The sequence below is a fragment of the Rhinoderma darwinii genome, chromosome 7 (assembly GCF_050947455.1).
Source record: "Rhinoderma darwinii isolate aRhiDar2 chromosome 7, aRhiDar2.hap1, whole genome shotgun sequence".
NCBI lineage: Eukaryota > Metazoa > Chordata > Amphibia > Anura > Rhinodermatidae > Rhinoderma > Rhinoderma darwinii.
In genome coordinates this window covers 62,225,606-62,252,478 of record NC_134693.1, presented here as the reverse complement: position 1 = coordinate 62,252,478, position 26,873 = coordinate 62,225,606, and the positions used below count along the sequence as shown (strand labels likewise).

The window sequence follows — 26,873 nt, the reverse complement described above, 5'->3', positions numbered from 1 at the left end:
ATTTCAGCCGTAATGGCATGTGCAGGCGTCTTTCGCTGCGTCCATTACGGAAGTAACTGAAGCTGGTTTTCCATGGAGTCCATGGAAAACGGCTCCATTTACGTCTGAAGAAGTGACAGGCACTTTTTTACGCGCCGCCTTTTGACAGCGACGCGTAAAAAAAATGACCGTCGGCACAGAACATCGTAAGACCCATTCAAATGAATGGGCAGATGTTTGCCGACGCTTTTGAGCCGCATTTTCGGACGTAATTCAATGCTAAAACGCCCGAATTACGTCCGTAAATAGTGTGTGTGAACCCAGCCTTAGTGACGCCCCGGCTGCTAGTGCTGCATTGTTGGGTCACTTAGGAGACCCAGCGATGCAGCTGAAAGCGGACCGTCGGCCATGAGAAGTTTGCGGGGGGGGGGGGGGGGGCCCAGTAAGAATTTTTGCATCGGGGCCCATGAGCCTCTAGCTACGCCCCTGGTTCTATGATAGGCTATTACAGAGCAGGGGGCCAATAAACTGCTCTTGCACAGGAGCCCACTGCTGTCAGTGACCGCCCGCGTGTTGACATAAGGAAATGATTGAACTTCACTGTGTATTACGTGAGCCTTACAGACTAACAATCTATTCCTATTTTAGGTGTCTTTATATCATTTTACCAATCAGTCTTATATTAATGCAAATAGCGTTAATGACATTTTGCCTATGTCAAGTTCCCAAATGAGGTTCGGATTTGTTGTGTGATATCAACTGTACAAACAACATGGTAAGTCAGCATCTATTGAAAAAAATGAAATAAATGTGCAGGTGCTGATCAATACAGGACTACAATAAAAAACAATCAAATCGAAAAGAATGTAGATGCACAATGTTGAGATCAACTGAATCAGAACTTACTGTGAACAATTATAGCAAATTCTTTTTTAGCTTCTCCAGCTTGGTTTGAAACTAGACAGTTATAATGTCCACCGTGTTCTTCCTGGAAATATGAATGACATTGCAAAGAAAAAACTAATTGCAAGTAATAGGATAAATGAGCTGTTGAGTGTAATTGTGTAATTTTTTTTTTAATGTAAAGTCAACTAGTGGGAACTTAGACTGATTCCCTATTAAGTTCAAAAGGAGCTACAGTATATAATTTTTTTTGTGCAGTGAGCTCCTTCTTGTGGCACCTGCAGGCAGATAGAATTTTATCATTTAAAGAAGCACTCCAGCAATTTTTTTGTTTGTCTATATAGTGCAGCATAGGCTATTACTTAAGAATAAAGTAGAGGCTCTTGTGTATACCTGTTTTAGTTGATGTGCCACATATGGCCATCTGCCATCTTAGTTCCTTCTTACCCTCTGATGTGGTTTCCCTAATGCAGCCAACATTTCCCATCATGCGGACACTGTCTCCTATGAGATGCAGCTTCATCCTGCTTATGATTGATAGGTTATTCCCTGTTAGCTTCAATAGTAGGAGGCAGGGTGAGCAGTGTAGAGCTCTATCTCATAGGAATACACTGGACTCTGCAAACAGCACACACGAATAGTATAGATAAGCTGTGGCAGTCAGGGAAGTTTTAGAACTCTGCAGCTAATCATTGTATGGACTCATCTATTATATCACTGCACTCCTTGTGCCTTAGATAGGGAAGAAATTATATCTTCAGCAGAACTCTAGGCATAGGGGACATACAGAGGAACAGGGACTGTGCAGCTGGGGAGGTGTCTCAGAGCTGCCAGGAGGAATTTGATAGGTGATGATATAATCCTGTAGTTCACAGGAAGGTAAACACAATGGAGACCAGGTAGAATCCGCTGTAAAAAAGCGACACCATCCAGGCGCAAAACCTCCACGAGTCAATCAGATATTTGGTAAAAGCTATTTATTGTATATAAACAATAGAACATAATGAAAAATATATAAAAAGAACAAGTCTCTTACAATACAATATGTTTCGGGGAAACAGAACTCCTTTTTCAAGTAAGCATAAGACAATGCAGTGTATAGTGTAGTTGACCAGTGTGCTTAAATAAGCACTTGAAATTGGGGGGTTTTCGTTGAGGTTTTTGCGCTTGGACGGTGTCGTTTTTTTACAGTGGATTCTACCTGGTCTCCATTGTTTTTATCAACCTGTATCTACTCACTGGCGAGGTTAGCACCTGACGCCCAAGGGATTACGACACCGGCGGCATTCTTCTCAACCATCTCGCTCCGCAATAGTGTTGTGACTATTCATGCACAACCATTTAAGGTGAGTCTTCATTTATTACGCTCAAGAGAGAAAGACATCCTTAACCTGTCGTGCTCACCCTATGTAGGGCCTGTTTGTTCTCTTTGCCCTCATTTTTCTAGCCTTTGTAATTCACAGGGAGTCAGCCACACAGGAGAGACTGACCTCCTGTCTACACATGAGAGCATGGTTTATATGGGTGGTCAGACTGAGATCACATCACACAGCTGCCCATAACTAAAGGATTTAGAATCTATAGATGCAATTGAGCTGGGAAGAAACAAATGACACTGCTAGAATAATACTGGTGAGTTAGCATTAAAAAAAAAATTGCTTGAGTGCTACTTTATCTCTATGCCGTGTGAAGGGAAGAAGGGGATTTGAAGTTCTGTGACAGAAAAAGGAGCTCCAATCCGTATAATTATATGTTATGAAATAATCAGCACAGCTATTTACAATGCAAAATACCAATCGATAGGTAGACTTTAATGCAAATGTGCAAAAATAAATGTTTTTTTGTTTTTTATAAATCTTAGTAGAAATATGTAAATTAAGATTAATGCATTTACAATTAAATATGAATAGTAAAATATCATCTGTAACCTAACAATAAATGAATTGAAACATGATAATGTAGCTATGTAGCTGATTTTGTTAAGGGCCTGTTCACATCAGCTTCGGGCATCCGTTCATGGGTTCCGTTCGAAAAACTGAAAACTTATGGAATGGAAACAAATGGAAATCAAGTACAACGGAAGCATTACCATTGAAATCAATGGTAATGCAAACGGAAAGGTCGAACGGAACCCATGAACAGAAGCCCGACGCTGATGTGAACATGCCCAAATTAACACATTGCATTACAGTATATCATGGCTTGCCAGTTATCTGTGGTTTGAACTGCAGGTGAACATGCTGAGTTAATATATGCACAAATGATTCAGCTACAAAGGGTTAAGTGATAAACTCAGTTATGCTACATCTGTATACATAGAAATACATTACTTCTATTTTTCCAGTATTTTAATGCTCCATTTTGTAATACCTGGGCACTTGTTATTCGGAGAATCTGTCCTGCATTCACAAAGTGCACACTGTCAGTTTCTGAAAGTATTTGCCCATCTTTAAGCCAAATTATCACTGGGGGTGGAAAACCTGTTGTGGAGCAATGCAGATCTAACTGGCGATTAACAACCACGGTCAATTCATCTGTCTTTTCTGAGCCATTAATATTCGGAGGTTCTAGAGAAAAAAGAAAAATAATCAGAAAATTCTGAAGTATATTATTAATATTATCTCGATTAGACGGTGTTCCTATTCCCGGTGTTCCTATTGCAGTAAACATAAAACCACTGCGTTTTTAATCTTTCGAAAAAAAAACTAAGTGGCAAAAACTGTGGACAATTTATGCACACAAATATATCTACAAACAACAAGATACAAGGAAAATGGACCAAGCTTTCGAGAACGTACAATCTAACGGGATTGTGGGTGGTGATCCAGTAGATGGTGGCTAATCCATGTGTAATTTTTAAGGGCCTACTGAATAATGCTGAATCTTACAATCACCCAGCTGTGATCTGTGTGAGTACGGCTATAAAGTGCCACAGTGTGCTGTATTATTCTAGTAAAAAGAAAACTCCACTTATAAAAAACAAGGTTTGTTATTGTACTTATTCATTAATATATTTGGGTTGTGCGTTTGTGAACCAACTGTGTTAAGGCTACTACTTAGCAAAAAAGGATATAGCCTGCGGATGACAATGCCAGATTTTCATGCTGTTGCAGAGAATCTATTCCATCAGGTTTCCATTGCTTGTTGAATTTAATGCTGGACTTTTATATCCAGTAAAAGTTAAAACCTGGCAGAACTACTATTAGAGTCAGTGGGGAGGGGAGGGGGATTGAATGGCTTATAAAAGACCATGAAGAATCACAAAGGATCCTGTAAAAATGGAAGCCATGAAGCATGTGTGAAAAGAGGCTAATACAATTGTGTTCTCATATATGTCATTATCAAAAGCCCAAAGATGTAGGTAGACATGGCATGCTGCCTATGGAATTTTACAAAGGAAAGGTAAACTCACCCAGAACATTGAGGATAAAGTGTTTGCTGACGCTCCCTGCTTCGTTGGATGCCACACATGAATATCTTCCAATATCACTCATTTCTGTATTTAGGATCTGCAGGATCATTTCTCTGCTCTCACCATGATCTATAGCTTTTCCATCCTTTAGCCATAATATATGTGGCACAGGTTGCCCACTGGCAAGGCATGACATTGTAATGGGATTTCCTTTCACAGTGGTCAGTTCTTCAGTCTTATCTGCATCATTCATGCTTGGGGAAACTAGAAGTCAATCACAATTAGTGTGAAAGATATATAGGAATCAAATACATCTTTTTAGGAAATGCAAAGTAGAGCAGATTTTTTTCCATTTTCTATATGTATATAGACCTACATACTGTTCTGTAATGACATAATAAAAACAAATACCGCACGGGCATTTGTACTGTCAGTTCAATGGTTAATTATTCCAGCACTGATGTTAGAGAGCTAGGTAGACTTTGAAAATTAAAAAATATTTTCTCTGATAACTGAAAAAAGAGTTATGTCACAGTAATTTATTAGTCATAGTAAACCAATGAGTGATGCTTTACTAGAGCTATGATGTACGTCTTGACATGAAGACTATAGAGAAGACGGCACTCCAATAATAATAGTTGAAAACCTCCTAATCCTTTAAAATCTATTGAAATCACAGCACACAGTATTGAGGTTTTTTTTTTTTTTTTTAATGAATATCCAATGTACATCCACATATCAAGCCTGATCATTAAAGGGGTTCTCAACTATAGTAAGTGATAGGATATCGCTAGGATATGCCGTCACTTCCTAATCGGTGGGGGTCTGACCGCCAGATCCACCACCGATCCTGAAAATGAAAGACCACAGTGCTAGTTGAGTGCTAATGCTCCATCACCCTGCCTTTCTATTTGTCCCTACATTTTCAGGACCGGTGGGGGTCTCAGAGGTCGATATAGGTATATTTACCACTAGTGTAATTACATATACATATTGCTGAGGACTAACAAGATGGTAGATTACAAGAACACAGAAATATATTTCTAATACAGAGGGTGACACCAGGAGTTTATGCTTGTCTGAGTGGCTAGGAGAGATGAACAGGAAGGAGATGGTTTAAATCCCATTACCTTCATGTATCTTCATGTAGGTTAAGCGCACAGCACTTGACGCAAAACTTTTTAGTGTTGGCCAAAGTTATTTCTTATTTTTTTATGATCCTTTAAGCCCTATTCACAGGATACCTAGGAGCATAATAAGTATTTATGGACCCACAATTCAGGACCCACTTAGTTATATGTGCCTCTATTATACGTGATGATTTAACCTGAATATATTAGTTGTACCTTCACACTGTCTATGGGTGATGCCATCTTCTAGCAACAGTTCACTGTCCCTACACTAAGCTCTCCTTCATAGGGACTTCCAGTCTAGACAACATTCTTCAAAGGCTATGTAAACCTTCGAAAGCGTTTTTTTAAAAAAAAAATTATAATAAGGTTAATCTGTGTGTTTTGTGAAACGTTATAATTAGTTTTTATTAAAAATTGATTTTACTTTTTGAGATACAGCTGCTCTATATAATGTATACAGAGCAGCTGTATCTTACGCTGAAGGCACAGCTTTTTTTATTCAAATAACTTATTATGTAACAAAATAGTAATATTTCATTTTTGTTATAAATTGACCTTAACCGTATAACATATACATAACATGGTTAGATGAAAACCGAACCCGCATGCCAGCCTAAAACTGAGGGCATGTGGGTAAGAACTAATTCCATTCCCCAACAGCTGTGACAAAGTACCAGAAAACATTGCACCACATAACCCGTACGCTTCAAGCGAACACATCACATTGCCATAAAGTAATCATAATCCCCATGAAGAACCCAACAACATAAACATAGTTTGAAATATCCTTGGATGTTTCCATTTTATTTAGTATTGTATGTACATTTTTTTGTATTTTTTTTTTAAAGAAACTGAAAAACACTGAAAGAAAAAGAGAAAGGGGAAGGAGGGAAAATCTCACGGCCAAAAGAGGAAGACGGAAGTGGCCCTGTCCCTATAAACCCTAGGGATTACCATAGCCACCCCCTTAAACTAATTGATTCGTTAAACATTAAAACTACGCCCTAGCCTACAAAATAAATATTTTAACCCCTTAAGGCCACAGTCCAAGGCACAGCGTCTATATGCCTGTGTGCCTTATAGTACCCGTCAGGTCCGTGGTACTGACGGGTTCAGTGTCAGCGGGTCACGCAGGATCGAGCTGTTACCGATCACATCTAAGTTCATAACTTAGATGTGATCGATTACAGATGTATCCTCCATGTCAGAGACACGCAGGACCCGCTGACACTGAAACCGTCAGTCCCACGAACCTGATGGATTCAGCTCTTAGAGCACGATACAGCTGCTCTGTATACATAATATGGACTGGACTCCAGACTGATACATTCTAGCAAACTAACAGTGAGATTTAGGGGCTGTTCACATCTGTGTTGTGGTATTCCGTTGTTTTGCTCTGTCAGAGAAGCAGAACAAGGAAATACCGTAAGTAACGGTACCATTGCACAACGGATACCGCTGGTGGCCGATGGCACCCATTGACTTCAATCGGTTCTGTTGGAGTATCCGTGATTTCGCCAGAAACAACAGCGCAGCATGCATTGTTTCCAGTAATCCCTGCTGGATCTTGCGGTAGGGGCCCCTAACAGAGCCGCCAACGTAGATGTGAACAGCCCCTTATGCGGCTGCTGCAGATGATGTATTTAGCTCACAGAGCATTGCCTGGACTGAATATAATTGTACCCACTTCCTAGCTAAGAGCAGGACTAGGTATATACAGATTCGCTACCTCTGAATGTACACTAGAATCCAGTGATAAATTGAAGCACAAAGTATATAAGAAAGTTGTAGAACTTTTCATTTATACAGTGGTTAAACTTTATTTACAAAAGACTGGAAAACTCCTTTAAGATAGGAGGTGGGCTACCTTGGATACGAGACTTCATAGCAGCTGGAATGTCTGCTACCCTGGTAAATACAACCCTGGAAATAACTTACCATAGACTTGTATATTGTAATGCTTTTTGTCCACTCCCGCTCTGTTTGAAGATACGCAAGTGTAGGCTCCTTCATCAGACTTCTGAATTCTTGAAATCCTACAAAGTAGTTAGATGGATAAATCAAAGGAATCAGTTATAATGCAAATACAGCACATGTAGAATTAAAGCACTGTAAAGTGATTATGACAAATCAGATACCACTGTAGCTAATGTAAATGTTGAGGGTTGGCATCCACTGATAGGAAGAACTCTGCATTCAGTACTGAGGAAAAATGTTTCTCTGTGCACTTACCAATAACAATCTTACAAAGCTACAGCAAGAGGAACTACAAAGTCATCTATAGTTCCAGAGATGTTTTTACCAAATTCAGCCACTGGAGGTCATCAGAGACTGTCAAATTATTGACTTGCTACTTCTGCATATCTACCACTGAGGGTATGTTCACACGGCCTATTTACGGACGTAATTCGGGCGTTTTTGCCCCGAATTACGTCTGAAAATAGCGCCTCAATAGCGCTGACAAACATCTGCCCATTGAAAGCAATGGGCAGACGTTTGTCTGTTCACACGAGGCGTATATTTACGCGCCGCTGTCAAATGACGGCGCGTAAATAGACGCCCGCGTCAAAGAAGTGACCTGTCACTTCTTTGGCCGTAATTGGAGCCGTTATTCATTGACTCCAATGAATAGCAGCGCTAATTACGGCCGTAATGGACGCGGCGTTCAAGCGCCTGCACATGCCGGTACGGCTGAAATTACGGGGATGTTTTCAGGCTGAAACATCCCCGTAATTTCAGCCGTAACGGACGCCCTCGTGTGAACATACCCTTAGGCTGGGTTCACACACCCTATTTACGGACGTAATTCTGGCGTATTAGCCCCGAAATACGTCCGAAAATACGGCTCCAATGCGGCAGCAAACATCTGCCCATTCATTTGAATGGGTTTTACAATGTTCTGTGCCGACGGTCATTTTTTTTACGCGCCGTCTTTTGACAGCCGGCGTCAAAGAAGTACCTGTCACTTCTTGAGACGTAATTGGAGCTGTTTTCCCTTGACTCCATGGAAAAACAGCTCCAATTACGTCCGTAATGGACGCAGCGAAAAGCGCCTCAACATGCCATTACGTCTGAAATTCCAGAGCTGTTTTCTCCTGAAAACAGCTCCGTAATTTCAGACGTAATGGAGGCTGCCGTGTGAACATACCCTTAGGCTGTGGTTACATCTGCGTCGTCACTGCCGCATATTCCGTCAAAAATCCTGGCAAAGTAGCACAGCATGCTGTGGTAGTTTGTCTGGTAAAACGACGGAAAACGTTGCGGAAACCCGACTACGGCTGTGTTCACATCAGCGTTGTGTTTCTGTTGCAGGGTTCCATCGGAGCTTTCCATCGGGGGATCCTCTCAACGGAAAGGCAAACAGAAACCGTAGCTTCCGTTTTTATCTCCGTTAATCTCAATGGTGACGGATACGGTTTCCGTTTGTCACCGTTTTGTAGGGGTTCCTTTTTATTGACGGAATGAATAGCGCAGTTGACTGCGCTATTCATTTCGTCAATTCGACTAAACCCTTAAACAACGGTGACAAACTGAAACCATTTGCACCAGATCCGTCACCATTGAAATCAATAGTGATGCAAACAGAAACCTATGGTTTCCGTTTGTTTCAGTTTGGATTCCATTCATGGGTTCCCCTGACTCAAAGGGTTGACGGAACCCAGGACCGGAGCCCTGACGCAGATGTGAACGAAGCCTAACGCATTTTCTCTTTGCTACTCCCTGCACTGACTAACCACAGCCCAATAAATTCCTTTCAAAATATTGACAATGATATAAAAAGTCACTTTATAACCCATCTCCTCCATATGTCTCTGCTGTAATCTCCCAATACCTACACACTTCTTTCCCCGCAAGACCCTCTCTGCTCTCCTCTTGTCTGCAGACACAGTGACCCCATAGTGCAGCCAGCTACAATGCACCTTTAACACTGGCATCCAAAGTGCCCATATTGTAGTGTCAGCCATGTGGCTGCCATTGTTTTGTCAGCCACAGTGCATCTATGACAGAGCCAGTCGTAGTACCCTCAATGCAGGGCCAGCCAGAGTGGCCTTATTTCAGTGTCAGCCACATTTCCCACATAATGTATTTGCAAAAGGCGCTGTCAGGTCTCCTATGGTACCCTATCTGAGTGCAGCATAGAATAGAGGAGGATATATAGTTTACTATGATTTGATTCAGCTAGTTAAGTGCTGTCGGGATTGAGAAGTCCATTGAGAGCCCTGCTTATTCTGCCCACACAGTGTGATTGACAGCTTTTACTGTATGACTTTATATACAAGGCGAGCTGTCAATCATTATGTGTGGGCGGGATAAGCCGTACTCAAAGACTTTTTCTATGTGTCCCGGCAGCACTTTTTCAGCTTTTCACTTAAAAACTGTGAATTGAATCATAGAAAATTATATAATTCCTATTCAGAGTCTCCCCCTCTTTCCGATGTTGCTCTTATAGGGGAGCATGGGAAACCTGACAGATCTTATTTGATGTTTGCAATTAATTAATGCAATCAATAAATTTTACCTTTTGAAAATATGTTCGTTTTACGGTACATAACATGAAGTTGGTAAATTTTGAGTCTTCATATATTAACAGGTGAACCTGAAGATATCAGATTTATTTAAATTTACCTAAACACTTGTCCTGAAGAAAGGAGTCGAACCTGTGAAGAGACTGGAAGTGGAAGACCATTTTTCAGCCAGTTGATCTGAGGGGTTGGGATACCCGTTACGAGGCATTCAATGTTTATTGAAGTGTCCAAAATTGCAGTCAGTTCTACTGGTGTCCCCTGATTACCATCAATTTTGGGAGGAACTAAATAAAAAAAATAATTTGATATATAAAGTGAAGGACAATCCCTAATTGTCTGTAGTCTTGATATTATTGCATTGCTTGTATTTGCTTGGAGTTAGCACAATATTGAGAGACCCTCAGAGCTAGTCTCAGCTTCAAAGGATGGGCTGGGTAGGAGTTACACAGACAAACTTCCATTTTTAAATACAGCTAAATATAAATAAGTGAGTTTTTGCTTACATGGACATTAACTTTTCAAACCACTTATGCTAATCTAATAGTATTCCTAATATATATCAACTTTGCAATTTACTTACTATTAAAATTAGTTGTTTTATCCATGTCAATTCTGTGTGAAGTTACTGCCACTAGGTATCTCCCTCCCTCTTATCTGCTGTCCACTCCCTGTTGTCAAGCTTCTCATTACAGAGCAGAAGAGACAGAGTACAGGAAGAGGGAGTGTGTCTTTCCACAGCCTACCCATACAAGTCTATGGAGAGGAGAGGGGGAGCAGGAGGAGGGTGCAGAGAGAGAAAGAGACACAGACACGCTGCCAATACAAGTCTATGAAAAAAAGAGGGGGAGCAGGAGGAGGGAACAGAGCGAGAGACACAGACAAGCTACCCATGGAAGCCTATGGAGAGGAAAAGTGGGAAAAAGTGGAGGAATCAGAGTGAGAGACACAGGCACACATAGATCTGCAGCAGCTGCTGGTAAGATTTTTATGTCACCCCAGTGTATGATTTTTAGTCACACTGCTCATTACTGCTGTTTAATCCCATCCATGCTGCGGCAGCTTCTATATATATGTGATAGATAGATAGATAGATAGATAGATAGATAGATAGATAGATAGATAGATAGATAGATAGATAGATAGATAGATAGATAGATAGATAGATAGATAGATAGATAGATAGATAGGAGAGGATTCTCTTTTTTCCATGTGCAGTGTATGGAAGACATGATAGCAGTTAGGCTCTACCCACTAGCTCAGAGAAAACTGAGAATTAGAGATAGAGTCTTCAGAGGGGAAAACTGCTAAAAATACAGAATACAAGTCATATAATGGCCAGAAATAGTGCTATTCCTCAAGTACAGACATATGACCGCTTATACTGAACTGTTAGGTAAGCTATAATTTATTAAATGCAATGGTTACAAGGAAATTAAGGAGAGATACATACCATGTACGTTTACAGTGAATATTCTGTCATCTTCTCCTGCAGCATTGGTAGCTACACATGTGTACTTTCCCATATCAGCTGTTTGAGCATTAATTATGGACAATACTTCTCCATTCAAGGTTTTGCTTTGTATTGTAAAACAAAAAAAATCACAGTGAACAAAAAAATGGCATTACTGTGCAATTGGAAGTGCTCATGTATAAAATATGTTAAGGTTTACAGATCTACAGTACTGTGCAAAAGTTTTAGGCAGTTGTGGAAAAATGCTGCAAAGCAAGGATGCTTTAAAAATAGAAGTGTTAATAGTTTTTTTTTATCAATTAACAAAATGCTAAGTGAATGAAAAGAAGATAAATCTAAATCAAATCAATATTTGGTGTGACCACCCTTTGCCTTCAGAACAGCATCAATTCTTCGAGCTACACTTGCACAAAGTCATGAATTTTGTAGGATTATAGTCAGGTGTATTATTAACCAATCATACCAAACAGGTGATAATGATCATTATTTTCAAATGTAGAGTGAAATTAACTGTAACAGAAAAAGCTGGATAGGAGACTTAAAAGTGGGTGAGGAACAGCCAAACTCCGCTACAAAGGTGCGGTTGTGGAAGGCAGTTTAATGTCACAGGTCCACTATGGCAAGACTGAGAACAGCAATAAGATCTCTCCCAGGCAAATATTTTAAAGCAGGCTGGGGTTTCATTATGTGCAACGTTGAGGACCGTAGACGCAGTGAATGGCCAAGCAAACTTAGTGCAGCAGACCAAAGGCACATCATGCTTACTTCCCTTCGAAATCGGAAGATGTCCAACAGTGGCATCTAAGTGGTTAAATGACTGGGATTGGAGTTATCCCCAATCCCGGCCATTGCAGTGAGGTGTCGGTTGTAACACGCAGCTGACACTTGCTAAGCATGGAGCGGGCTCAGTCTGTCTGCCCACTCCATACTCACCCTTCCCGGTAATGATGTAACTGTACATTAAATGTCGGGAAGGGGTTAAACTATAGGTCATCATCCTCTAATGACAAATTCTCTTTAATACTGTATGTGACTGCAACTTGTGAGACACACCCTTCACATGTTATACATGTCTATGCTTGAAGGACCAGAAGATTTAAAGAAAAATGGCCTGAACATGAAATATTCCATTCTATAAGGCAATGTCATTGAATGCTGTAAACAGAGCATTTTCTCCACTATTGGTCCACAACATATAAACACCTTGGAAGCTTAATAGTGGAGTTATATCCTATCTGAAGCAAATTAAGCGATTGCATCCGCATTTAGATATAGCCAACAGAATACCACACAAGCTTTTTGAGTCTGACTCCAGATCAGGGCAAGGAGAACAAGTACCCCCGTAGAGATGTGTCAAAGGCATTTCACCCAGCTAAAGAGTACCCTACCAAGTACTGATGAGGAGCAAGAACTCTGATTGGCATACACCTCTCAATCATTGAATTCAGGTGTCTCATTCAGTCCCATTGCCACAGGGGTATAAAATCAAGCACCTAGTCCTGCAGTTTGCCTGTGCATGAATTCCAGTGTGGTACTGTAATAGGATGCCACCTTTGCAGTGGCAGATCATCATTAGGCCAGTTCGGGCATCTGTCCCCGAGCCTATGCAGGGGTGGGATCTAGCTGGTTCACCCCTATTCTCCAAAACCGGTTGTTAGTATTACAGCCGGTTCGGAGAACCGGGGAGAGGCAGGACCCAGACCCGGTCACCTGCACTCAATTGGATCAGCGTCCTAGAGCAGTCTAGCACTGGCAAGGCATGGGAACTGTCAGTTTCCTGCCCCACCATTTGGCGCATTACCAATGATGCAGGCGGTGCGATGACGTCATCACGCCACCTACGTCATTCCACTGGGTGAGCCCTGGTCAGAAGAGACCAGGCCTGCGTTGTTGGAGGACAGCATGGGAATAGGGACACGTGAGCATGTCATTTTTTTTTGAGTGGACAGTGATGGGGGCACTATCTACAAGGGTCACTATATATAGGGGATAAATGAGCAGGAAAAAAGCAGTGTAGTATCGTATAACGGCGCCAAGCTCAGGAGGACAAGGAATGAGTTCCCAGGTATATTTGATCAAGGTAATCTATTATTTAAACGACGACGCGTTTCTGAACCAGAAACACGTCCTCGTTCAAATAAAAGATTACCTTGATCAACTATACCTGTGAACTCGTTCCTTGTCCTCCTGAGCCTGGCGCCATTACCCAATACTACACTGCTTTTTTCCTGCTTATTTATCCTCTATATGCTCTGTACCCGGTACAAAGGAATCTACTACCGAGGGACCGCAGTGGGTGGCAGCCGGCAACCAACACACCTTCACTCCATGCTTAGCCTCGGAGGAGCGCCGTTGATCCTTCACCTTTTTCATCCCATCGTGCAACATTATATACAGGGGGACTATTACAAGGGGTTCTATGGGGGAACTATCTACAGGGACTCCATGGGGTGCACTATCTACAGGGGACCATGGGGGCACTATCTACGGGGTACTCTATGGTGAGTACTATCTACAGGGGGCTCTATGGGGCACTATATTCAGGGGGCACTATATACAGGTGGCTCATTGAGGGGCACTATCTACAGGGGGCTTGTAGCGTCCATGGCCACGGGCCGTCGGGTTTACTCACCTCCCGACACCCGCAGCCATGGATCTGTGAGCGCTGGTCCCCATCTCCTTCCTATGAGACGCCAGAGCTCACTTCCGCTCCGTCTGCTGTGTCCCGTAGGGTGCACGCGCACGCTCGTGCCCGGCCTTAAAGGGCCAGCACGCGCACAAAGGATATCGTCATCATCAACTGCCATGATTTCCTGGTCTATAAGAAGCCCGAGGCCTTCTGATCCTTGCCTTAGCGTTATTAGTTTTCCCAGTCTGTCTTGCAAATGGTCCCTTAGTGTTTCCCGTTCCAGTTGTTACCCGTGCCTTGTTACCTGTTCCTGTATCCCGTGCTGTTCTTGTTCCTGTGCCTATTAGTGTCGGAGTCGGGTCACTTCCTGTATTATCTGCCACGTCCGAAGGAATCCGCCACGTCCTGTGTCATCTTCCACGTCCTGTGTCATCTGCCATGTCCGGAGGAACTCGCCACGTCTGGCACAAACTGTGGCACCTGTGTCATCCGCCACGTTTGGCGTTACCTGCTGCACCCTTTTCCATCTGTACCAGAGCTGCGGCCACTGTCCGGACTATCCAGGTACCCTTGTGCGGGACATTGTATTGCTGGTTGTTCTGTTGTTTGGCCAGCTGCCTCCCCGCTACAGCGGTACGGCCTAGTGGGTCCACTATCCCGCTATGTGACAGGGCTCTATGTAGGGCACTATATACAGGTGGCTCATTGAGGGGCACTATCTATAGGGGGCTCTATGAGGGGCACAATCTAAAAGGGCTCTATAAACGGCATTATCTACAGGGGGGCTCTATATGGGGCACTATCTACAAAGAGCTCTGTGTGTGACACTATCTAAAGGGGGCAATGTGTGAAGCTCTATCTACAGAGGGCACTGTGAGTGGCACTTTCGACAGGTGGCACTGTGAGTGGCGCTATCTACATGGGGCATTGTGAGTGCCACTTCAACAGGTGGCACTGTGAGTAACACCATCTACAGGGGGCATTGAGAGTGGCACTATCTACAGGCGCACTGTGTCTGTGGTGCTTTATTTTACAGTGTTTGACACAATTGTATTCATGTGCACAATGTATGGTACTATATTATTCAGGGTGCAGTGCATCTTACTCTTATGTTCAGGGGCACAGAGTATGGTACTATTATATTCAGGGGTGCAATGTATGGTGCTATTATATTTAGGGGCATAGTATGTGGCAGCATGAGAATTTTATCTTTGTTTATAGGTGCGGAAATGTTGGAGAAGTGAGGAGCCAAAGACATTTGAGTGTCAAATACAGCAGAAATGGGTTGTGGCTGTGAGAAGTCATCATGAGGTTTCAACTGAATGACGAAGAAAGGAGAAAAAGAATAACTAGAATCTGAGATGTCACTTGTGAGTCACTGGATTTGAAGAGGAACTGTCACCTCTCCTGACATGTCTGTTTTAGGAAATCTTTGTATTCCACAAAAAGTCTTTGTATAGTCCAGGACTGATAGACAAATGGGTGTTACCATTCACCTTGTCAGGGGGATGTGTCCCTGCACAGTGTGATACTGTCAGTGATGGTTGGAGACTGTCAGTATGTAGGAAAGCAAGCCCTTTGACAATAGGCATCAGAACACCTGTTTGTCAATGCTTGCACAGAAAGGTGGTGTTAACTGTAGACACGGCGTTGACGGGCGGCGGTGGAGAAGGGGGGGGCCCAAGTTTGGGGAACAGCCCACGGCCTATGGTCAACTTAATCCACCACTGCAACAAGTTAATTAGTGGAATATTTTCCCTTCTACACATTCCACGATCAACTGTGAGTGGTATTATTGCGGAGTGGAAGCGTTTAGGAACCACAGCAACTGAGTCACGAAGTGGCAGACCACATAAAGTAACAGAACATGGTCGCTGAGTTCTGTGGACCCTAGTGCATAAAAGTTGCCAATGCTCTGCTGACTCTTTAAGAGAGCTTCAAACCTCCTCTGGCATTAATTTCCACACAAAAGCTGTGCACTGGGAGCTTCATGGTGTGGGTTTCCATGGCCGAGCAGCTGAATGCAAGCCTTACATCACCAAGCACAATGCCAAGCGTCGAATGGAGTGGTGTAAAGCAAACCACCACTGGACTCTGGAGCAGTGGAAACGGGTTCTCTGGAGTGACAGATCGCAGTTCTCTATCTGGCAGTTGGTTGGACAAGTTTGGGTTTGGCGAATGTCAGGAGAACATTACCTGCCTGACTGCAGTGTGCCGACTGTAAAGCTTGGTAGAGGAGGGATAATACCATGGGATTGTTTTTCAGGGGTTGGCTTAGGCCCCTTAGTTCCAGTGAAGGGAAATCTTAATGCTTCAGCATACCAAGACATTTTGGACAATTGTATTCTTCCAACTTTGTGGGTAAAGTTTGGGGAAGGTCCTTTCTGTTCAGGCATGACTGTGCCCCAGTGCAAAATGCAAGGTCTATAGAGACATGGTTGGGTCAGTTTGGTGTGGAAGAACTTGACTGGCCCGCACAGAGCCCTGACTATAAAACCATCGAACACCTTTGGGATGAACTAGAACGGAGATTGCGAGCCCGGCCCTCTCATCCAACATCAGTGTCTGACCTCACAAATGCTCTTCTGGATAAATGGGCAAAAACTCCCACAGGCAAACTCCAAAATCTTGTAGAAATCCTTCCCAGAAGAGTGGAAGCAGTTTTAACTGCAAAGACGGGACCAACTCCGTATTAATGCCTATGGATTTAGAATGGGTTGTCGTAAAGGCTCCTGTAGGTGTACTGTGTAGGTGTCCTAATACTTTGTCCATATAGTGTATTTGTCTCTTAATAGAGCTCTCCTACATGGGTGTTTAGCCTGGGACACACTGTTCTACTGTATTAATATATGTTAGATACACTTCAAGAGCAGATATTTAACTTCTGTTTCTAAATAATTCATATGTTGTTGTTATTGTGTCTTGCAATATTATCTTTACGTGCTTTCCTTATGTTCTTTTGCTTTTAAACAAGACACATTTATTAGTTAGAAGTAAGACATGTGTTCATGTAGCTGCTGCCTGTGGCGATCTCTGCTATCAACATCTTCATCATACTAGACATTTTAGAGGTGAAGAAATCCTTACGTAATTCCAAGGCGATGGTCGCTGTTTATGCGTTTGCCATCCTTTAACCAATAAATGACGGGTTCAGGAATTCCGCTGGACTGACAAACCAGCTGTATGTCTTCTGCTGGTAATGCATTGATCTCATTTGCCAATCCGGAGCCAGCAATGCTAGGGGGAACTTTAAATATTTATACAGTTATTATATACAGTTAGTATAGACTAAACCAAGTTATGAACATTTACAATCACAGAAACAACTATGAGTCATTGAAACACTTGCCTTGAATAGTTAGAATGTAGTCTTTCCTGGCTCTGCCTTCTATATTAGTTGCTATACATGTATAATTTCCACTGTTGGAGAGCTGAGCTCTGTCTATCTTCATTTTGCTCCCGCCAACAAGAAAGTGAGTGTCCAAATAATCTGAAGGATCTAGGTAAGACATATATAAAGAATAGCTTCAAAAGAGGGTAAAAGGGGTTTTCCCACGAAAATATAGTTTTTATTTCAAACAAGCACAAAATTCTGAGAATATGATTAATTTACACTTGTTATAAAATATGACTATTTCATGAGTTATTCAATCCTAGGCCATGTTCAGACGTGGCAGAATTTTCTGCTAAAAATGTTGCTGCAGATTCGTTGTGAATTTTCAGCAACATTTTCATATTTGAGAGGTAATTCAGACTCTGCGGATATCACTGCGGACTTACCACAGATTTCAGCCTCTGCATTGCAAAGGATGAAATCTGCAGTGAAAATATGCTGCTTCGCCGCTGGCGGCCATGCATGCTGCAGAAGGAAAATTCTGCACCGCAGCCTAAATTCCGCACTGTTATTTTCCGCAGCGTCTGAACTAAGTTACCTAAAAAGGTACAGAAAACAATGGAAAAACAGCTGCTACAGATTCCCACTGCGGACTGTCCTCAGCGGAATTCAACAGCAATTCCACCACGTCAGAAAATGCCCTTACAAATGTGCATAGCGCCACGTAGTGTTTAAAGTTCTTTCCCTTTACTGCCTCCACCTCTGTAACAGTGCAGAGGTAGACACGCATGCACAGTTCTAATGCTGTCTTTGCATATGCCAGGTCCCCTGTCCTGGTCCTGGAGGGATCCCTGGTGTGGTGAGAAGGCAGGGGAGCTGCTGAGAAAGTGTAATGGTAGTCTCTTCCTCTGACAAGCAGAGAAGAAACTGCATCAGATCTGTCAAGGATGGACAAGGCTCAGATTAGGAAGGTAGCCTCCTTTAACTTGACTCTGATAAATTGCTGCAGCGTGATATCACACAACAAAAGCCTTTGAAAAGTCATTGAAAAAGTCAAGATAAGGGATCTAGGCACTGTTTATTTTATGCGTTAAAAGTCAAGGTAAAGACGGCTACATCTGTAGCAGCATTGTATTATCAGATTAGGGAGCGATACTAAGAGCGCTGAATAGGAGGGACAGACAGCATCACATAGTGCCGTGCCATGGCCCACCCACCATCCAGACAATTTAAAGCATTTTTTTTTATTGCTCTCTGGCATTCAACTGACTCAATATTTAAAGCCTACCACAGTTCATGGGATAATCCCTTTAAAGGAACTCTGGAGATTGGTATTTATTCACACTACTACCTTAAAAATCTGTTTTCATGACTGGTCCCTATAGAATAATTTCACATTATCATATGTTAATGCCCTATTCTAGGAGATATTTTTTCTGGCCACTTGCAAAAGGGAATCTGGTGGGGTTTTTTTGTTCTGTGAAATGTGAATTTTTAAAAATGTATTTCTTATATATACAGTACACTACATAGATAGCAAAAAAAATATATTTCTATTTCTAAATTACCACCGTAAGAATTTATGAGAGGATGAGCTCTTCAGTGTGCCCCTTTTTCAGTAGGGCTGAGAGGGCTCATATGGCAAGAAAAAACACTGACTTGTAAGCTAAGTGCTGCAGAGCACTCACTAAGGGTATATTCACATGCTTACTAAAAAACGTCTGAAAATACGGAGCTGTTTTATGGGAAAACAGCTCCAGATTTTCAGGCATTTTTTTAGCAACTCGCGTTTTTCGCAGCGTTTTTACGGCCGTTTTTGGAGCTATTTTCCTTTAGAGTCAATGAAAACCGGATCCAAAAACAGGTCAAGAAGTGACATGCACTTCTTTTTCACGGGCATTTTTTTACGCGGCCGTTTTTAAAAAAAACGACCCGTCGGAACAGAATGCCATTTTTCCCATTGAAATCAATGGGCAGATGTTTTGAGGTGTTCTGCTTCCGATTTTTCGGAAAACGGACGAAAATAAGCCGTGTGAACATACCCTTAGAAGGAAGCGTTTGCATATGCAGCATGCTTTATTTCAGCATTGCGATCACACTCTTGGGGCTATTTAGTACGTACAATTCTTCCCACTTTAAACAGCAATTCACTTTCAGCAACTCCCTATTCCTTGCACTCAAGTTTTTAATATACACAGCTCCATCCTGATCTGCTGTGACAACTAACAGATTTTTAATATTGATAACTATGGGAAAATTAGAGAATTTCCCTTGGGAGTAAATTTCATTGGCTGAATCCACTTCATTTCTGTTTAGAGGAAAACTGCAAAAAATGAACTGTTTCCAATTTCCGCCCGTTTTGCCAATATATAAAACATACAGAATTATAACATACTGGTTCCTCTATCATACCATATTAATGAAGCCTCATCCGTCACAAAAAGAAAATATTTAGGGGGATTCTTCTTTAGAATGCTACATTCCAAAAAAGGAGATTTTGGATTCTGGACACAGAGGTATCAATGGCAATTATTTTAGACAGTCACATATCAAAGTTTATCAAACCTTCTATGAAGTCGATAAATGTTTCACGTGAGATTGTCCACCATTAAAGAGAGCCTTTCACTTCCCCATACATGTGCAGCTGAGTGCAGCATGTAATGGGGAGGGCTGCACAAACCCTTGGGCACTTTAAAATTTTTTCTACCTCCGTCCGTTATTTAGATATTGGTGCCGTTATATTTGGCGCCCGATATTTAAATAACCCCCTGAACTGTCAATGGGGCGTGTACTAGAAGGGGGCATGTTACTATGGCTGTGACACTGTCCAATCAGATATGGACAGTGTTACAGCAAGAGCGAGGATAGAGGAGAGAGTGTGCGCGCACTCACTCTTTAGCTTTCAAGATCAGTCTTCTGCCGAACTGGCAAGGGGGCGTGTCACTGCTACGGACAGTGTAAGAGCTGGGGAGAGGATAGCGCGCATGCACGCTCTCATCTCTTCAGCTCTTGCGAGAGATCAGCCTTGCACATTGTCTGCCGAACTGGGAAGGGGGCGTTTCTCTGCTACGGAGAGTGCAAGTGCTCCCCAGCTCTTACACTGTCCGTAGCAGTAGCACACCCCCTTGCCAGTTCGGCAGACAAAGTACAAGACTGATCTCTCACAGGAGCTGAAGAGACGAGAGCACGCATGCGCGCTCTCCTCTCCACAGCTCTTACACTGTCCGTAGTAGTGACACGTCCCCTTGCCAGTTCGGCAGAAGACTGATCTTGAAAGCTGAAGAGTGAGAGCGTGCGCACACACAATCTCTCCTCGCTCTTGCTGTAACACTGTCCATATCTGATTGGACAGTGTCACAGCCATAGTAACACGCCCCCTTACCAGTACACGCCCCGTTGACAGTTGAGGGGGTTATTTAAATATCGGGCACCAAATATAAAGGCACCGATGTCTAAATGAAGGAGGAAGGTAGAGAAAAAATGTAAAGTGCCCAAGGGTTTGTGCAGCCCTCCCCATTACATGCTGCACTCAGCTGCACATGTATGGGGAGGTGAAAGGTTCTCTTTAAGTGCATGAACTTCATAGTAATTTTGGTATATACTTACTTATCTGACTTCCATCTTTAAGCCAAATTAATGTTGGTGTTGGAATTCCGTAAGCATCACATGAAAAGGTCACAGGGTTTTTAATTGTTCCAGTTTGATACTCCACTGTTGGTCCTTGTATACTGGGAGCCACTGTGAAAAAAAATTACATATATATTATAAACCATTCCATGCTTTGTGAACAGGCCATATCTAGGAAATTGGATTTTAATTTTTAGAAAATCAGAGGCCTTACCATGAACACTCAGAAAAAATGTTTTCCTGTCTTGACCTATAACATTTGTTGCGATACATTCATATTCTCCCGTATCAGATACCTGGAGGAAGAATTTAAGTTGATGATAGTGAAAAGTAGCTTTCTAATACTGTAGAATAGGCTAAGTCCAAAGTGTCTGTTTCACCTTAGCAAGTGTTACCTAATAGAAGACTTAGGTCCCCTGCAGACGGTGCCGATATTCCTGTAGAAAGCAACAAAATCTGCACCATGTGCAGTAGACCCAAATATAGCATTGCTAGATTTAATCCATTGGTTTGTGATCAAGTGGCGTTATTAAACTATATTGGGTTGCTGTGTTCCTGTGTGTGATACTGTGTGTGATACTGTAAATGAATTGAGTGCATGCAAATAGAAGCTAGAAACACAGACACAATATAAAAACCTTTTTTTTCTTCTCAGCTTCTTTCCTGCTGTGCAGCTGACTAGGGGGAGGGGTTAATTGCTCCCAGGAGATATAAATTAGGCTGCACCACTCACATTTGAGCTGGCTCTATTTTGGGCTTGCTGTAAGTGGTTTGTGATCAAGTGGAGTTATTAAACTGGAGTTAAAAAGAGGACTTAAAGTCCCAGTCAATACTTTACTTTTACTTTTTGAATTGTTCACTGTGTTTTTGTAACTGGGATAATGAATAGCAAGGTTGGAGGTTTTCTTCAGTGCACAGTTTGCCATATGTATGCACTGGAGCAAGAGTTCCAGGGTGACTACCTCTGTGGCAGATGAGAGCATGTTGTTCACCGGGAAGCTCGCATTACAGATCTGGAGGAGCAAAATGCAACACCGAGGGCAATAGACAATCTTGAGCGGAGCATGCTGCTCACTGTGCAAGCAGTTAGTGGGGTAGACCAGGAGGGTGAAGACATGGGTCAGCAGGACCAAGCAAGTAGCTAGGTTAATGTAGTTAGGGGCAGTAGAATGGGGTGCAAGAAAAGGAAGGCCAATCCTGTTTCTGTTATTCCAAGCAAAATTGCCAGGTTGGGTGATGATGCGTGGGTGTCAGTCTCAGAAATGCAGCCCTAGTGGAGCCGGGAGAACAGCCCAGCTAATAGTCGGCGGGATGGTAATGCAGGTAAGGCAAGACAATTAGTAGTTGTAGGGGATTCCGTAATCAGGAAGATGGATAGAATAATTTATCGCCAAGACCGCCTTAACAGAATGGTTTGCTGTCTCCCTGGTGCCAGGGTTTGGCATGTGGTGGAATCTGTGGATAAATTACTGGGAGGGGCTGGTGATGATCTAGCTGTCGTGGTCCATGTGGGAACCAACGACAGAATAAATGGTAGATGGATGAGCCTTAAGAATAATTTTAAAGTACTAGGCTACCAGCTGAAGAGAAGGACCTCCAAGGTTGTATTCTCAGGAATACTGCCTGTGCCATGCGCATCACAGGAAAGACAGCGGGAGCTCAGGGAGTTAAATTCATGGCTGAAGTCTTGGTGTAGAGGAGAAGACTTTGGGTTCTTAGAGCACTGGGCTGACTTTTCATTGGGGTACAAACTGTATTCTGCAGATGATTTGCACCTAAATGGAAGGGGGCCGCTGTGCTGGGGGAGACAATAGTAGCTGGGGTGGCGGAGTATTTAAACTAGGGCTGAGGAGGGAGGACAATGTAGAAAATAAAGGGGTAGTTAGGTTAGCGAGGGGTCAGATTATATTGGTGGAGGGAGAAATAGACTGTAGGGAGAGGACTAGACAACAGGATAAGAAGATCCTTTTGTTACAAAACAGCAATGAAAATAAAAATGCCCAAATAATGTTAAATAATCACATTTCTGATACCAAACGTGGCAATTTGAAATGCAAGTTAAAGTGTATGTTCACAAATGCCAGATGTCTAGCAAGTAAAATGGGGAAGCTGGAGGCAGTGGTGTATGTCTGTATGTGGGAAGTGATATGAAGGCGAGTGTGAAAGAGACAATAGTGGGTGAAGATTGTGAGGAGGTTGAAACCTTGTGGGTGGAACTAGAAAGGGAGGTAAACACTGAAAAAATTACTTTTGGAGTAATCCATAAACCCCCGAATATAACTGAGGAGATGGAAGGTCAGCTATATAAACAGATGGAGCGGGCTGCACAGGGGGGTACTGTAGTGATAATGGGAGATTTTAATTACCAAGATATTAATTGGAGTCACGGTTCGGCTTCAACTGAAAAGGGGAGAAATTTCCTCAACCTGTTGCAGGAAAATTTTATGGGCCAGTTTGTGGAAAACCCGACTACAGATGAAGCTCTGTTGGATCTGGTCATTTCTAATAATGCAGAGCTTGTTGGGAATGTCAATGTTCGTAAAAACCTCGGTAACAGTGATCACAATATAGTAATATTTTACTTATAATGTAAAAAACAAGCATAGGCTTGGAGGACAAAAGCACTTAACTTTAAGAAGGACAATTTCCCCAGGCTGCAATTCAGGACATAGACTGGGAAGAACTAATGTCAAATAATGGTACAAATTATAAATGGGAGATCTTAACATCTACTTTGTATAATTATAGTGCAAAATTTATTCCTATAGGCAACAAGTATAAACGACTAAAATTAAACCACACATGGCTTACACCTTCTGTAAAAGTGAAATATATGACAAAAAAAAGGGTATTTGAAAACGACAAATCTGAGGGTACAATCTGCAAAAAAGTAATAAAATCAGCAAAAATACAAAATGAAAGGCAGGTGGTCAAGAATAGTAAAGCAAATCCCCAAAAATTCTTCAAGTATATAAATGCAAAAAAGCCAAGGTCTGAACATGTAGGATCCCTAAATAGTGGTAATGGGGAGTTAGTCACAGGGGATCAAGAGAAGGCAGAGTTACTAAATAGGTTCTTTAGCTTTGTGTATACAACAGAAGAAAGAGCAGCTGATGTAACCGGTGACAGTGCTGTTAATACATCAATTAATATAATGAATTGGCTGAATGTAAATATGGTCCAAACTAAGTTAGGCTATGTTAACATATGTGTCAGGGCTCCTTTCCGTCATTCCGTCTGAGCTTTCCATCGGAATGGAGCCCTGACTGACACAAACTGAAACCGTAGGTTTACGTTTCCATCACCATTGATTTCAATGGTGACGGATACCGTGCCAATGGTCTCAGTTTGTGTCCGTTGTGAGGGGGTTCTGTTGTCTTGACCAGATGAATACCGTAGTCGACTATGGTATTCATCCGGTCAAAACGACGGAACCCTTGCACAACGGAGACAAACTGAAACCATTGGTACTGGATCCGTCACCATTGAACTCAATGGTGATGGAAACGGAAACCTACGGTTTCAGTTTGTGTCAGTCAGGGCTCCGTTCCGACAAAAAGCTCAGATGGAACTACGGAACGGAGCCCTAACGCATATGTGAACGAAGCCTTAAATAAAATAAATGTGCACAAGGCCTAGGGACCAGATGGGTTACACCGTAGAGTTCTTAAAGAGCTTAGTTCAGTTATTTCTGTCCACCTCTTCATAATATTTAGAGATTCTCTAGTGACTGGCATAGTGCCAAGGGACTGGAGCAGGGCAAATGTGGTGCTTATTTTCAAAAAGGGCTCTAGGTCTTCCCCAGGTAATTATAGACCAGTAAGCTTAATATCCATCGTAGGGAAAATGTTTGAGGGGCTATTGAGGGACTATATACGGGATTATATGACAAAAAAATAGTATCATAAGTGACAGCCAGCACGGTTTTACTAAGGACAGAAGCTGTCAAACCAACTTGATTTATTTTTATGAAGAGGTGAGCAGAAGTCTAGACAGAGGGGCCGCTGTGGATATAGTGTTTTTGCGCTTTGCAGAGGCAATTGACACTGTCCCTCATAGACGTTTAATTTGTAAATTAAGGACTATAGATTTAGAAAGTATAGTTTGTAATTGGATTGAGCATTGGCTCAAGGACCGTATCCAGAGTTGTGGTCAATGATTCCTACTCTGAATGGTCCCCGGTTATAAGTGGTGTACCCCAGGGTTCAGTGCTGGGACCACTATTATTCAACTTATTTATTAATGATATAGTGGATGGGATTAATAGCACTATTTCTATTTTTGCAGATGACACGAAGCTTTGTTGTATTGTTAAGTCTATAGAAGATGTTCGTAAATTGCAAGCCGATTTGGACACACTAAGTGTTTGGGAATCCACTTGGCAAATGAGGTTTAATGTAGATAAATGCAAAGTTATGCATCTGGGTACCAACAATCTGCATGCATCATATGTCCTAGGGGGAGCTACACTGGGGGAGTCACTTGTTGAGAAGGATCTGGGTGTACTTGTAGATCATAAACTAAATAACAGCATGCAATGTCAATCAGCTGCTTCTAAGGCCAGCAAGATAATGTTGTGTATTAAAAGAGAAATGGACTCGCGGGACAGGGATGTAATATTACCACTTTACAAAGCATTAGTGAGGCCTCATCTAGAATATGCAGTTCAGTTCTGGGCTCCAGTTCATAGAAAGGATGCCCTGGAGTTGGAGAAAATAAAAAAGAAGAGCAACGAAGCTAATAAGGGGCATGGAGAATCTAAGTTATGAGGAAAGATTAAAAGAATTAAACCTATTTAGCCTTGAACAGAAACGACTAAGGGGGGGATGAATAACTTATATAAATATATTAATGGCACATACAAAAAATATGTTGAAATCCTGTTCCATGTAAATCCCCCTCAAAAAACAAGGGGGCACTCTCTCCGCCTGGAGAAAAAAAGGTTCAACATGCAGAGGCGACAAGACTTTTTTACTGTGAGAACGGTGAATTTATGGAATAGTCACCGCAGGAGCTGGTCACAGCAGGGACAGTAGATGGCTTTAAAAAAGGCTTAGATCATTTCTTAGAACAAAGAAATATAAGCTCCTATGTGTAGAGATTTTTCCCTTCCCTTTTCCCATCCCTTGGTTGAACTTGATGGACATGTGTCTTTTTTCAACCGTACTATGTAACTATGTAACATTTTGATGCGGAAACAGGTGCAGATTTTATTATGATTATTTTTGTGCGTTCTTTTATAAATTTGTCATATACAATTCTGAGATTGAAACGCAAGATAAATTGACATGCTGCAGATTTTAAAATCTGCACAACAGGTCAATTTACATGTGGAAAAAGTCTGCAACGTGTAGATAAGATTTCTTGGGCTCAATTACTTTGCTAGTACTGTGTTAAGCAGGAAAATCGGTGCAGCAAACCTGCACGTAATACACATCGTGTGGATATGACCTCAGGGTCTACTCACATATCGTCTGGTCCAAAAACATTTTTTGCTACAATTTTCGCAAAATCACGGGAAAACGCCGCGGTTTTGCCGCAATTTTGCGAAAATCGCACAAAATACTACAAAATGACCACATTGTGTGAATAAACCCTAGTGTTGAAACTGGGAATATACTCACCTGAGCATTGTTAATGTTTAGTATTTGTTCTCTCTCCAAAATCCTATCATTACTGGATTCAACAATCAATTGTCCGTTCTTGTACCAGCTTATAACAGGTGCTGGGATGCCATCTGATTTACATCCCAAGAATGTAGATGTACCAATACCTATATAAACCTGAGAATCTCTGCTGCCACTGACAATGGTAGGAGGCACTGCAATAATAATGCACATATAGGAGAATTTTACTGAA

General features: G+C 42.0%; 1 protein-coding gene across 1 annotated transcript in view; it reads right to left on the bottom strand.

Moving 5' to 3' along the window:
- HMCN1 (hemicentin 1) overlaps positions 1–26,873 on the bottom strand; it is a 345,767-nt gene that overhangs the window by 97,191 nt on the left and 221,703 nt on the right. Inside the window, exons 60-70 of the mRNA XM_075833451.1 lie at positions 26,639–26,835; positions 21,229–21,310; positions 20,994–21,125; positions 17,403–17,552; positions 17,141–17,300; positions 11,404–11,528; positions 10,054–10,237; positions 7,366–7,463; positions 4,295–4,558; positions 3,253–3,449; positions 886–967 (exon numbers count right to left, since the gene is read on the bottom strand). Of these exons, the coding sequence (XP_075689566.1) occupies positions 886–967; positions 3,253–3,449; positions 4,295–4,558; positions 7,366–7,463; positions 10,054–10,237; positions 11,404–11,528; positions 17,141–17,300; positions 17,403–17,552; positions 20,994–21,125; positions 21,229–21,310; positions 26,639–26,835 (1,671 nt within the window). The remainder of the gene's footprint in view (positions 1–885; positions 968–3,252; positions 3,450–4,294; positions 4,559–7,365; positions 7,464–10,053; positions 10,238–11,403; positions 11,529–17,140; positions 17,301–17,402; positions 17,553–20,993; positions 21,126–21,228; positions 21,311–26,638; positions 26,836–26,873) is intronic.